The sequence below is a fragment of the Bos grunniens genome, chromosome 18 (genome assembly GCF_055505025.1).
Source record: "Bos grunniens cultivar Pamir isolate PY7600 chromosome 18, Bosgru_T2T1.0, whole genome shotgun sequence".
In the NCBI taxonomy this organism is placed as follows: domain Eukaryota; kingdom Metazoa; phylum Chordata; class Mammalia; order Artiodactyla; family Bovidae; genus Bos; species Bos grunniens.
In genome coordinates, this window is record NC_141182.1 from 50569195 (window position 1) to 50582165 (window position 12971).

Below are 12971 nucleotides of genomic sequence, written 5' to 3' on the forward strand. Positions count from 1 at the left end.
ATTGCCCTCTAAAGACATTACATCAATTTGTGGGCTCACACCAAATGTTGTGAGAGTCCCTGTTTGCCTTGTCAGTCAGTTCAGTCTCTCAGTCGTGTCCGACTCTTTGCAACCCCATGAATCGCAGCACGCCAGGCCTCCCTGTCCATCACCAACTCTCGGAGTTCACTCAGACTGAAGTCCATTGAGTCAGTGATGCCATCCAGCTATCTCATCCTCTGTCGTCCCCTTCTCCTCCTGCCCCCAATCCCTCCCAGCATCAGAGTCTTTTCCAATGAGTCAACTCTTCCATTCAGGTGGCCAAGGTATTGGAGTTTCAGCTTTAGCATTATTCCTTCCAGAGAAATCCCAGGGCTGATCTCCTTCAGAATGGACTGGTTGGATCTCCTTGCAGTCCAAGTATTACAGCTAAAAAATAACTATTTTTAAAATTCCCATCTCTGTGGCCCTGAACTCTCCTGAGCCCTCTGGAGGCCCTGGTTTCGGTATAGCTGGCCCTTGAGACAGCTCAGATACGTGTTCCCCAGCCACAGAAGCCATTCCTGTTTTAACATCTGTGCATTTCCCACCTGTATTGCCTCCTAAACTGTCAGTCTCCAGAGAATCAATTCTGAGTCTTCTTTTTCTCTGTCCCAGATCAATGAAGAAATCTCTGTGAAGCACCTTCCGTCTACAGAGCCTGACCCACACGTGGTCCGCATTGGTTGGTCCCTGGACTCTTGCAGCACTCAGCTAGGTAAGGGAGGTCAGGCAAGCAATCCAGAGAGTAGTGCGGGTGCCTTGATCCCTGGATTCTCAGGCTTCCTCAGCTTCTCTCTTCCGCATTGGACCCAGAACAGAACTGCCCTGGGGTGGAATAGACACAGGGATTAGGTTTGTGGGGCTGCCTAGCTTCAGACTTACAGGATTCAACTGGAAGGACCACAATCATACAGCAACTTTTCTACAAAAAATTTATCTTTCATCTTTAAGAACAGGGTCCAAAGTTCTCTTCAGAAAACTGTTCCCTTTAAAAAAAAAAAAAAATGACCAGTTGTCTCCTGTTCTCAAACCGTGGTGAAAGTAATAAGGTCCTCAAGTTTCATTGAGTTCTGTCTGGAATCTTCTGTCCAGAGCCTAACCCAGAGTAAAAGAGAAAAAGACCAGTGGGGCCAGGGCTGGCTGGTGGAAAGAGGCAGGGAGGGGCTGTCTTGAGAGGTTTTGAATTTTCACAGATTCCCGAGGCTCTAATGACCTTCTGGCCCCAGGTGACTGGTTTCAGTGACCGATGGTGAGACTTTCTTTCTTGCTCATGTAAACATTCTGATTGTGAAAATAATGTCTGCTCCGTGTGAAAATTCAGGCCGTTACAGAGAAGGGGAAATGAAAATCCTTCTAAACCTATGGGATAATGACTAGTGCCAACATTTTCATCTGCATTCTTCGAGACAATGTCTTTGTCCTTTGTGTATCTCGAATGGGATACGTTATAGAACTTTTCTGTAGCCTGACTGCTTTTTCCCACTTGATGTTGGTGGTTATATTTTGTAAATAAGTATAGATTTTTTGACCACTGCATAATTTTTCATTTTATAATTGTATTACCTATTTATAAATGTTTTGTGGGTCATTTACGTTGATTATAAATTTTTACAGTAAAACACTTGAGCTCTCCTTGTATGTAATTAGTCTAAGCCTTAAAAGCAGAAATGGTAGGTTAAAAGTAGTGTACAGTTTTCATTTTGATGTGTATTAGCAGTTTTATTTAAGATTCATATGTCATCTCCTTTTATCTTTGTTTCAGTTTTGAGATGTAAATGGAGAACAGTTGATACAGATAAAGATACAAAGCCCAGAACAGTCAAGCAGATGTCCAGGTTACACAGCTGATTCAGGCTAGAGCTGGGCCTGGAGTTCATGCTTGTTGGCACCTGCTTTACTGGCAGAACTTAGGTTTCTGGCCTGATATCTCTGTAACTCAGATGTCAGCCAGGGCCCTTGGGGTCTCAGTCATCTTGCTTCAGAACCCAGTTGTGTAGCCTGAGGAAATCTGTACCTTTCCTATGGGTTAGACCTCGTGGTCTGCAGAAGCAAAACCCCTTTACTGATTTCTGACCAACACTCATTGACACCAAAAACAGACACTGTTAGGAGACTTAACTGAATGTTGAATGTCACAAGGAAGAAATGTGCCTTAGTGTACAGCCTTTCTCCATCCCAGCTTCTCTCTTTCTTCCTCCCTTTTTTCCCCAGTTCTCCCTTCCTGTTCAAAGCAGTTCAGGTCAGTTCCAACTCTCGGACTTAACACCTAAAGCCATCAAACCCTCAGAAACTCTGCATGATGAAGGGCTTCCTTTCAATGGAAGCTTTCTTACCTCTTCCCCCAAAAGCACCTGATTAGTAAAACAGGCAAAGAAAATGTTTCTTTAATTTGTTTTAATTTAAAACTTTGTAACAGCCATAAAGGCCATTGTGACCATCACAGGTCTAACCTGCCTTTGCCTGTTTCTTCCCTCAGGCGAAGAGCCTTTCTCCTATGGCTACGGAGGCACTGGGAAGAAGTCCACCAATAGCCGCTTTGAAAACTATGGAGACAAGTTTGCAGAGAATGATGTAATTGGCTGCTTTGCGGTGAGTGCTGGCAGCCCATGGGAGTTAGCAGAACCAAATGTTGGTCCTGTGAGGTCAACCTGCAACATCTCTTTCAGAATATCTCTGTCCATCATCTGCCGTTTGTCCAGCCGCTCTCACCATACCTCTGTTTCTCTTTGACACACTGAAATGTTTGTGGTCATTTTGTGCAAAATTCTGCCATTCTTCCCCCTCTGGTCTTTTGTGCAAAGTTTTTGGATGGGCATCCTGAAGATGTTTGGGGATGTCAGACGTGCACAACTTCTAGATACCAGAGTAACATTTCCTAAGCAAACTAAGGAATTACCTCCCTTTGCTGTGGAATAGTCTGCATGCGCAAGTGCTCAATTGTGTCCGAATCTTTTCAAGCCCGTGGACTGTAGCCTGCCAGGCTCCTCTATCCATGGAATTTTCTCCAAGCATACTGGAGCAGATTGCCATTTCCTTCTCCAGTGGATCTTCCTGATCCAGGGATCAAACCCTTGTCTCTTGTGTCTCCTGCATTGACAGTCAGATTCTTCACCACCAGCACCACCTGGGAAGCCCATGAAATAGCCTATCTGTTCTCAAGCGCAGTGGTGTTGGCTCTTGCCCCCACTTTAGCATCATCTCATCCCAGAACTTCTCCCTTCCTTCACCTCATTGGTTTAGCCGGGCTTCCAGTAGTGCGTTGCCTTTTAGGAGGAGGATGCTGCCGCTGCTGCTAAGTCGCTTCAGTCGTGTCCGACTCTGCGACCCCATAGATGGCAGCTCACCAGGCTCCCCCGTCCCTGGGATTCTCCAGGCAAGAACACTGGAGTGGATTGCCATTTCCTTCTCCAGTGCATGAAAGTGACAAATGAAAGTGAAGTCGCTCAGTCGTGTCCGACTCTTAGTGACCCCATGGACTGCAGCCTACCAGGCTCCTTCATCCATGGGATTTTCCAGGCAAGAGTACTGGAGTGGGGTGCCATTGCCTTCTTGGGGTGGCTGCAAAACAGAACAAGGTAGAAGAAACCTGAACTGCTGCTGAACTTTAGTTCCCAAGAGCAGTAACCAGCACTCACAGAGGTATAGAGTGTGACTGATGGTTCTGGGGCCAGAATTCCTAGGCACAGACCCTGATTTTCAACTCACAGCCCTGGACAGCCTGCCCTCCCTGTGTTTCAGTTTCCTCTCAGTGAGAATTCTCACACCTACCTCAGAATTTCATGTGGTGTCATTAAGGTAGACCATTAGAAGCACTTATAGCAGTGTCTGGCAGAGAATGAATGCTCAGGAAATACTCTTTAACACTATGATCATTGGAAGTTAAATGTTTGTAAAAATATGCCATGAAGCCCCAGGGAAAGTGGTTAACCAGGTGGATGCTTCCTCTTGGCCTTCTTCCCGCTCCCTTCTTCCTTCTCTCCCTCATATTTATACACATGGTATTCTTTTTTCTTTCTTTCTGTCTTTTTTTTCCCCCTCTTTGAAAGAATTTCCAATTTAAAGAAAAGCCGTAGAATTCTCATAGAACCTTGTCCAGATTCTAATGTTTGCTTTACCATTTTTCTCAAATATATGTATGTGTATGTATATGATTTTTATCTGACCTATTTGAGAGTAAGATGCCTACTTTGTCTTTATTCCTTAATATTTTAGTATGCATTTCTTAAGAATAAAGCTATTCTCTTAACCACAGTAATCAAATTTAATGTTGATTTAATGCTATTATCTACTCCACAGTCCATGGTTAAGTTTTGTCAGCTGTCCCAACAATATCCTTTAGAGAAGTTTGGTTTGTAGTTCAGGATCCAGTCCAGGATCACTGATTGCATTTTCTTGTCATGTCTTTTTAGTCTAAAACAATTTCTCAGTCTTCTTTTGTCAGTCATGACCTCATTATCTTTTTAATAAAAAGCATGTTTTCTTGCTTCCCTAGTGGCTCAGAGGATAAAGCGTCTGCCTGCAATGCACAAGACCCGGGTTCGATCCCTGAGTTGGGAAGATCCCCTGGAGAAGGAAATGGCAACCCACTCCAGTATTCTTGCCTAGAGAATCCCATGGACAGAGGAGCCTGATGGGCTACAGGAGCCTGATGGGCTACAGTCCACGGGGTCACAAAGAGTCGGACATGACTGAGCGACTTCACACACTCATACACACATGTTTTCTTGAATAAAAATTAACCATGTTTATATTCTGCACACTGTTCCAAACCTCGCATTTTTTTCAATTTAACAGTAAATCTCAGCTATCTTTCCCTTGTCTGCACAGAAAGTATAAATCTAGCTCAATTTAAAACACTGTTGGATAGTTAATAAATTTTTATGGATTTCAAAAATATCCAGACATACAGAAAGGTATACAGTATAAAGTCTTCTTCAGACCCTTCCCCTCCACCCATGGTTCACATATGCCCTCCCCTACACATGAGGCCGCTGGTACTCAACATTTCTTTATCAGAATACAGGAAAGGTGGTGGTTATTTTTCTTTTCTACACAAAAGGTAGCATATTACATATGTTATTCTGTATCTGTCTTTGTTTAACTATATATCTTAGAGGTTTTTTTAATATCATTACCTAGAGGACTTCTTTGTTCTTTTATATAGTCTGCAGTTATTGTGTTGATCTACCATGTTTATATAATCAGTTCTGTCTTAATAGACACTTGGTTAATTTCTCATCATTTTACTTAGTGGCTTCCTAGTATTCTAATGTAGGTGTCAGTTTCCCCTGGTAGACCTAAAAGTTATTTCTTGGAACAGTTGATGCTACAGTGATAGCTTATCATTTCCCACTGACCAGAGTATCTTGGAGGGCTTTTCATGTTCCCATTCATGGACGTCCTGTGTGATTTAGTCTCCCGCTTCCCCACTGGAGCACATTTAGTGGTGCTGGAGTGAACAGTTTGCACGTTCTTGCGTTCTTGTGGGCATACAGTTGTAGAATAAATACTACTGAAAGCATAAATTCTGAGTCAGAGGTACAGTTTTAATTTTTGATAGCTACTGTCGAGACTGTACTCCAACTCCAGAGAGGTTGTAGCAGTTTAATGTGTCATCAGCATGTGAGTGTGTTCCCCAAGCTCTCTTATTCGGGCGTGACATTCTGAGTGTGTAGCACTTGGGAACTTTGGGCCTTGACTCTTGCTTCAACCAGTTCATCTTTACTTCTGTTTTTTAATCTGTGTTCAGTTTCCTTTGTTTAAAGGATCAGTTCAGTTTAGTTGCTCAGTCATGTCCAACTCTGCGACCCCATGGATTGCAGCACACCAGGCCTCCCTGTCCATCGCCAACTCCCGGAGTTTACTCAAATGAGTCAGTTCTTCACATCAGGTGGCCAAAGTATTGGAATTTCAGCTTCAGCATCAGTCCTTCGAATGAATATTCAGGACTGATTTCCTTTAGAATAGACTGGTTGGGTCTCCAGTTGCAGTCCAAGGGACTCTCAAGAGTCTTCTCCAACACCACAGTTCAAAATTTTGCATCAGTTCTTCAGCCCTCAGCTTGCTTTATAGTCCAGCTCTCACATCTGTACATGACTACTGGAAAAACCATAGCCTTGACTAGATGGACCTTTGTTGGCAAAGTAATGTCTCTGCTTTTGAATATGCTGTCTAGGTTGGTCATAACTTTGCTTCTAAGGAGCAAGCGTCTTTTAATTTCACGGCTGCAGTCACCATCTTCAGTGATTTTGGAGCCCCCCAAAATAAAGTCTGACACTGTTTCCACTGTTTCCCCATCTATTTGCCATGAAGTGATGGCATCACTTTAAAAGATTCAGAGGGAAGGGTTAAGAAGGGGTGTGAAAGATTAGTGACCTGAAGGGGAACTAGTGGGGAGGACACTGGTGTCAGAGCTTGAGTTCTCAGCACTCACAAAGCAGGGCCAGATGACCTTCCAGGTAGAGAGGACAGGATAGCTCACTTCAGCAAACCGTAAGGAGTAAAATATTCGGCGCCTTGGGGACAGCACAGAGAGGTGTGAGAGGCGAGGCTGTGAAAACACACACTTTGAACAGCACCAGGCTAGGACTTTGGGTCCTTAGGCCCTAGCGTGGCACCCAGGGACATTTTAGCAGAGGTGACACAATTACGCTTGCCTCCTTGACTGTTGGCCCTGTTGTGCTGGATTTGTCAGTTGAGGTTGCTGGTTTCCGTACAGGGAGGTAAGTTCCTGTAGTGAAGCTGGTGGACATAAGAAAGGTTAGCCCCTGCCATGTTCATTTTCACAACAGAGCAAAAGTGACCTGGCGATTCTTGCTCAGGTGAGAAGATACGGGAGGGACCATCCTGCAGGGATTGAGGCAGGATTTAGTCCAGCAGAAGTCTGTGTGTCTGCCCTGCATGATCTTTACCTGTATGGGCGCTTACAGACACAAAGGACCATGTAGAACTATGCCCTGTGACCACTGAGGAGGGTGGCGAGGAGGCTCCTTGGGGGAAGGGGGCTTTCACAGCTGCTCAAAGGCAAGTCCCAAGGTGGTCTCTGCATGCAGGAGGGGAAGGAATACCACTCAGCCTTTGCTCCCATCTGCTTATGACCCCAAAGGTTAGTTATTAACCTTTGCTCTGCAGCTGAGTGATCTTTGTGAAACACAGTTTTGACCAGGCAGTTCTGCTCTTAGGAACAAGTCAGGGGCTCTACTCTGCTGCCATCAGCAGGAATCTAAACTTGCCCGCCCCCACGCTCCAGTCTAGAGCAGTGTCTGGCATCTGGGAGTGAGACCACCCACTCGTGCTCTCACTGTAGGAAATACATTAACCTGTTTAGTCCTTAGCACAATTCTGCTGTATTGTGGAAACTTTTTTGAAAAGGAAACTGAAGATGTAGTAAATGGTAGAACTAAAGCCGTCTGCCTTCCAAAACAGGATCTTGACACTAAACCTCAGCTGATCACTCAGGACTCAGTGAATTGTTGAATTAATGAATATGGTCCCTTCCAGCTGTCCGGCTCTACCTGAAGTCACCACCTCCCAGTTCTTTATGTTTCAGCCAGTCTGACCCTGTGTCCTCTCACTGCCAGATTTGTACGTAAGAACTTCTCTTTAGGACTATCTTCTCTCACCCCAAACTTGGCTCATTCCCATTTATTGTTCAGGACTTGGCTTACAGGTTCCTCCTCAGAGAATCTTGATCCTGCGTGGGTGTTCTCACTGAATTAGGATAATGTCCTTGTCTGGTTCCCCACTAGGCTCTGAATGCTTGTCAGGCTCAGATGACTAGAATATGCATCAAGAAGAGCAGGAACTCAGGGAGCACGTGTTGAACATATAAATGGATGCACTTGTGGAGCCAGGCTTGACTTAACAGGCCCTGCTGTGAATTTCTTTCCATCCATTATCTTGTGGGAGTTGAGAATGGACAGGACAGCTTCCAGTCCATCTCAGGCTAGGCACAAGATTCAAATACTTGGAACTTCCTAAAGTTACACACTTCACATTCACTTCTGGGTTATGGCCAAAGAGGGCCTTGGGCTGCATATGGTCTGAACCATTCCTTGGGGCTGGCGGACACATTTATATGTTGAGGAGGGCTGCACTTGAATCTGGGGCGCAAGCTGTTTCCACCCCTTACATCTGCTCCCTGACTCATGGTTCCTGGTACCTTACGCATTGGAGCGTTGGAACTTACCTTTCTTTGGCTTTTTTCCCCTAGGACTTTGAATGTGGAAATGACGTGGAACTTTCCTTCACCAAAAATGGGAAGTGGATGGGCATTGCCTTCCGAATCCAGAAGGAAGCCTTAGGGGGTCAGGCCCTCTACCCTCACGTCCTGGTGAAGAACTGTGCGGTGGAGTTCAACTTTGGGCAGCGGGCAGAGCCTTACTGTTCTGTCCTCCCAGGCTTCACCTTCATCCAGCACCTTCCCCTGAGTGAGCGCATCCGGGGCACCGTTGGACCAAAGAGCAAGGCAGAGTGTGAGGTGAGGAACCTGGAAGCCTGCCTGGGTGGCCACCTCTGCAGAGCCACGCTGCTGCCTAGACAGGAGGCCTGCTTGCAGCTGAGTGTGGAGGAGCGTCCTAGATTCGGGGTGAGGGGTGTGGGCGTGGCTTAGGCCAAAGGGGGCTGGACTATTATAACTAAATACCAGAAAGATCCCAGAAGTTGCCACACTGTTCCTTGAGTGAGGTCAGAATCTTGAGAAAGGAGGCCTTCTAGCAGAAAAAGGGTGTGAAAGGCACTTTCTGGTGAGCAGGTTCTTGGAGGAGGTTTTGTGGCTCCACACTCCTGCCCAAGCCTGTCTGAGAACAAAAATGGCACCTGGGCTTGGAGCTGATTTGGCTGCAAAAGCTATACTCCTGGTCTTAATTCTCAAATAATTTTTTTTTCTGGTGTATGTGATTTTGCGTTTATTTTAGAAAATTAAGAAGTATAAAGGAGAGTTTCCCATAATTCCACCATCTACAAATGTTTCCTTTTAAGAGTTTTGAAGTTTATCCTAAATGCTTTTTTCTGTATTAGGTCTTGTCCTTGCACATACAGTCTGTCCTCATCTTAGACTCCAGGAATGTTGTACCACTCCTTGTGCCTATTCCGTGGGCCTTTTCCTGTCAGACACCCCTGAATCCTGCCTAAACAGAAATGTTAATATTCATGATAACAGCAGGCCCTCTGCTGAAAGTCTCACAACCCTCATGTCTTTCACTCCCAACAGCAATACTGTGAAGTAGACACTGTTACTGGAGAAGGCAATGGCACCCCACTCCAGTACTCTTGCCTGGAAAATCCCATGGACGGAGGGGCCTGGTGGGCTGCAGTCCATGGGGTCGCTAAGAGTCGGACACGACTGAGCGACTTCACTTTCATTTTTCACTTTCATGCATTGCAGAAGAAAATGGCAACCCACTCCAGTGTTCTTGCCTAGAGAATCCCAGGGACAGGGGAGCCTGGTAGGCTGCCGTCTATGGGGTCACATAGAGTCGGACACGACTGAAGTGACTTAGCATAGCATAGCATAGCATAGACACTGTTACTGCTTCCATTTCCCAGAGGTGGCTGTGAGGTTTAGAGTCACCCTCACAGTCCCCAGCGAGGGGTGATGCCAGGCTGCCATGGTACACACTGTTCACAGCGCCCCTCTTGGTCCTGTTCTCGTAGATTCTAATGATGGTGGGCCTGCCTGCTGCTGGCAAAACCACGTGGGCCATCAAACATGCAGCCTCCAACCCCTCCAAGAAGTACAACATCCTGGGTACCAATGCCATCATGGATAAGATGCGGGTAAGCGCAGCCCTTCTTTATCCACCCCACCCCCCGCCTGCTGCCTAGCAAACAGGACCCCCAGCCACCCCTTACCACTCCCTGCCCACAGGTAATGGGCCTACGCCGTCAGCGAAACTACGCCGGCCGCTGGGACGTCCTGATCCAGCAGGCCACTCAGTGCCTCAACCGTCTCATCCAGATTGCTGCCCGCAAGAAGCGCAACTATATCCTAGATCAGGTACTTCCTGGTGACCATCAACCCCCAGGAGAGGGAATGGGCCTTTTGGGTACCTGGGAAGTCCTCTGGTTCTATTTTTTTCCCCCATAATGCTCTTGGCCTACAGTATTGGTCAGAGGTCAGCTATACATGGTGGCACAGTCCCAGACTCTTAACACAACTTTCTGAGTCCAGTCTGCTGGAGGGTAGGGGGACAGCAATTCAGACCTGGCTCAAGCCCGCAGCAGCCCAAAAGAACGTCAGGTGAGAGCAGTTGTGTGAAATGGAAAGGCTTAGATTTCTGAGCCAAACAGTCCTGGGCTTGAATCCAGCTCTGCCACTCGCTAGCTGCATGCCTGTGGGCAGCGGCCTTTATCCTTTGACTGTTGAGTCTCCTGATCTGGAAAACAGAGCTCAAAATGGTGCCCACACACCTAACATGGAGACTGGCATGTGGTAGCTGGAGATTGTTGTTAATCTACAGAGTGGGTCTGTCCCAGCGTCTCTCAGTATGCTTTTATGACTGTCAGGTACATGTGTATGTCATGTATTTTCTACCTGCATTTCAGTGAAGAGCAGGGTTCTTCACATTAAAAGTATGACCGGCCCAAACGGTTAAAGTTCCTTGTTAGTACTACGCGAGGCATCATCCTTGATGTTTGTCCTGAAGGCTGTCTCAAGTAGCAGGTTTTGTATAAGTGTGCAAATACATAAACTAAGTAGCACTGCTGAGCTGGCAGCCTCATCTAGAGTGCCTTCCATGAGTGTGGCCCTGGGTGCTTGGTTCACATGAGTTTAAAGGGCTCCTGCTGAGGTTGGAGCTGGCTTTAGTGATTGACTGATCAAAGAGTGGGTGAAAAGAATTCCTGGTGGTCCAGTGATTAGGACTCCACATTCCCACTGTAGCAGGCCCCTGGGTTCAATTCCTGGTAAAGGAACTAAGATCCCACAAGCCATGTGGAGCAGCGATAGATGGATGGATCCATTATTCATCCAACTAACTCACAACCTTTTAGAAAGAAAAGAAAGGTGGTTCGAAACTCCAAAGGATCAAGGTACTTTTGCATAGGAGAGAGCATCTTACAGAAAACAAGCCAGAGCTGCTGGGTTGGTGAATAGTGGAGATTTGGGGAGGGTGGCAAGTTCCACATAGCCTGCCCTTTGCGTCTGTTCCATCAGGTTGTTCCTGCATTATATCCTTTTATAATACACTGGTAATCTAGTGTTCAGACTTGAAAAATTGATTCCTTAATATCAACCTTTGAAAGGAATACACAGAACTGAAGACAAAAATAAAAGACTACTAGTTGGTGATGGTTCTTCATGACAGATAAACAGTTGCCAGTTAGATACTGAGAGTGGAAATCTGGTTTGCTGATGAAACAGTTACGCTAGGAAACTGAAAGTCGGCCAGACTGCAGGGCTGCTGCCACTCTTCTGTTGTGGAGGGGTACAGGATTTACATCGGGCTCTGCTTTTCTGGGAGGTGGACATGGAAAAGGCGTACTTTTAATTTTTTTGTAAGGTGGGTGTTTTTTATTTTCTTTAGTTCTTTTTTGGCCACACTGTGCAGCGGGAGGCGGGGGTGTCTTAGTTCCCCAAGCAGGGGAACACACACACACACACACACACCCCCCACACACACACACACATACACACACACACCACACACACACCACACACCACACACACACACACACACACATACACAGTGGAAATGTGGAGTCTCAACCACTGGACCACCAAGGAGTTCCCTGGAAAGGTGTACTTTTGTCTAGTGACCGATGCTACAACCCGGGGATTAAGCCCTAAAGACTGACATTTGTGAAGACAGATATGATCCTATAATACTAAATTTTGATAAAACAACTAATTGGGCTGATGTTTAGACTGCATTTATGGGGGAGGGGTGGTTGGGCACAGGGTAGTCCAAGAGCCACTCAGCGTTGCTGCCCCAGTTCAGCCTCATCAATAATGTGTACAGCCAGTCTTCTTCCCCATTGAAGACTTTGTTTAAATTAACCCTGGCCTCACCTTGCCCCATTTCTTGTCAGGGCATTTTGGAATTGTAGTCCATAACTTGAGAATTATTTTTTTGGATACCACAAGTATTCCCCGCCTCCCTTTTTCTCAGTTTGCTAGTTAAATCAGCTGTGAAACCTATTTCACATATAGGGCCTGGTGGAGAATTTATAATCCTAGGGTAAATTGTCTTAACATCTCCGTCCAACATTGCAAAACGGGCTTTCTTTAAAGGTCAGGCCCCCAGCCCCTCAGCCAGGCACAGAACTGCTGAGCACTGTAAAGACTCACTGTTGGCCCTCTCAGCTTGTGTCGACTCTCTCAGGACAGGGTCCAGGGCTTTTCCAGGTGCCATTGTGGTCTCCAGGGCTGCCTGCCTCCTGGTGAAGGAACATATAGGTCAGGCCAAGTGCTCCAGGCCAACAGCAAGGCAACAGAACGCAAACTCTGAAGGTGGGGCGGGGTGGGGAGGAGGGTTCTCTGGCTAACCACAGATTGGAGGATTGACTTGGGGCCCCAAACCAGAGGTTACTGAGGCCTGGAAAGAGGTCTGAAGCTAGTGGTTTGACCTGTTTTGGCTTAAACATCAAAAAGGGTGTACCAGAAAAGCCTGTGTGGGTAGATGTGTGTGTAGAAGATTTAGAGCGGGCCCCAGGCCAGACCCTGCCATTTCCTCCCCCACCAGCCTGAGCAGTGAAGGGTAGGTCGATGTGCAGCTGACTCCTCAGTTAGATGGGGTTCCCAGAGCCAGGATTGGGACTGCAGGAAGAGTCCGTGCAGCCCCTGGATCTCAGCCCAGCACTGTCTTTTTCCTTCTCTGGTTTTCCCTGAGTGGTCTGACCTCCCCACGTTTGGCTTTTCTGGGTTTCCTGTTACCTAGTTTGACCCCAGAAATGCCCCTTCTTGAGAGGGGAGTGTGCCTGCAGAAGCCAGGAAAGGCCAGGTTTCGAGG

The 12971-nt window shown here is 46.6% G+C and overlaps 1 protein-coding gene across 5 annotated transcripts in view; it reads left to right on the forward strand.

Moving 5' to 3' along the window:
* HNRNPUL1 (heterogeneous nuclear ribonucleoprotein U like 1) overlaps window positions 1-12971 on the forward strand; it is a 35160-nt gene that overhangs the window by 12170 nt on the left and 10019 nt on the right. For all 5 annotated transcript variants that reach the window (XM_086352647.1, XM_086352645.1, XM_086352644.1 and 2 more), the window contains exons 6-10: window positions 637-736; window positions 2498-2610; window positions 8234-8500; window positions 9676-9798; window positions 9890-10018. In XM_086352647.1, the coding sequence (XP_086208773.1) occupies window positions 637-736; window positions 2498-2610; window positions 8234-8500; window positions 9676-9798; window positions 9890-10018 (732 nt within the window). The remainder of the gene's footprint in view (window positions 1-636; window positions 737-2497; window positions 2611-8233; window positions 8501-9675; window positions 9799-9889; window positions 10019-12971) is intronic.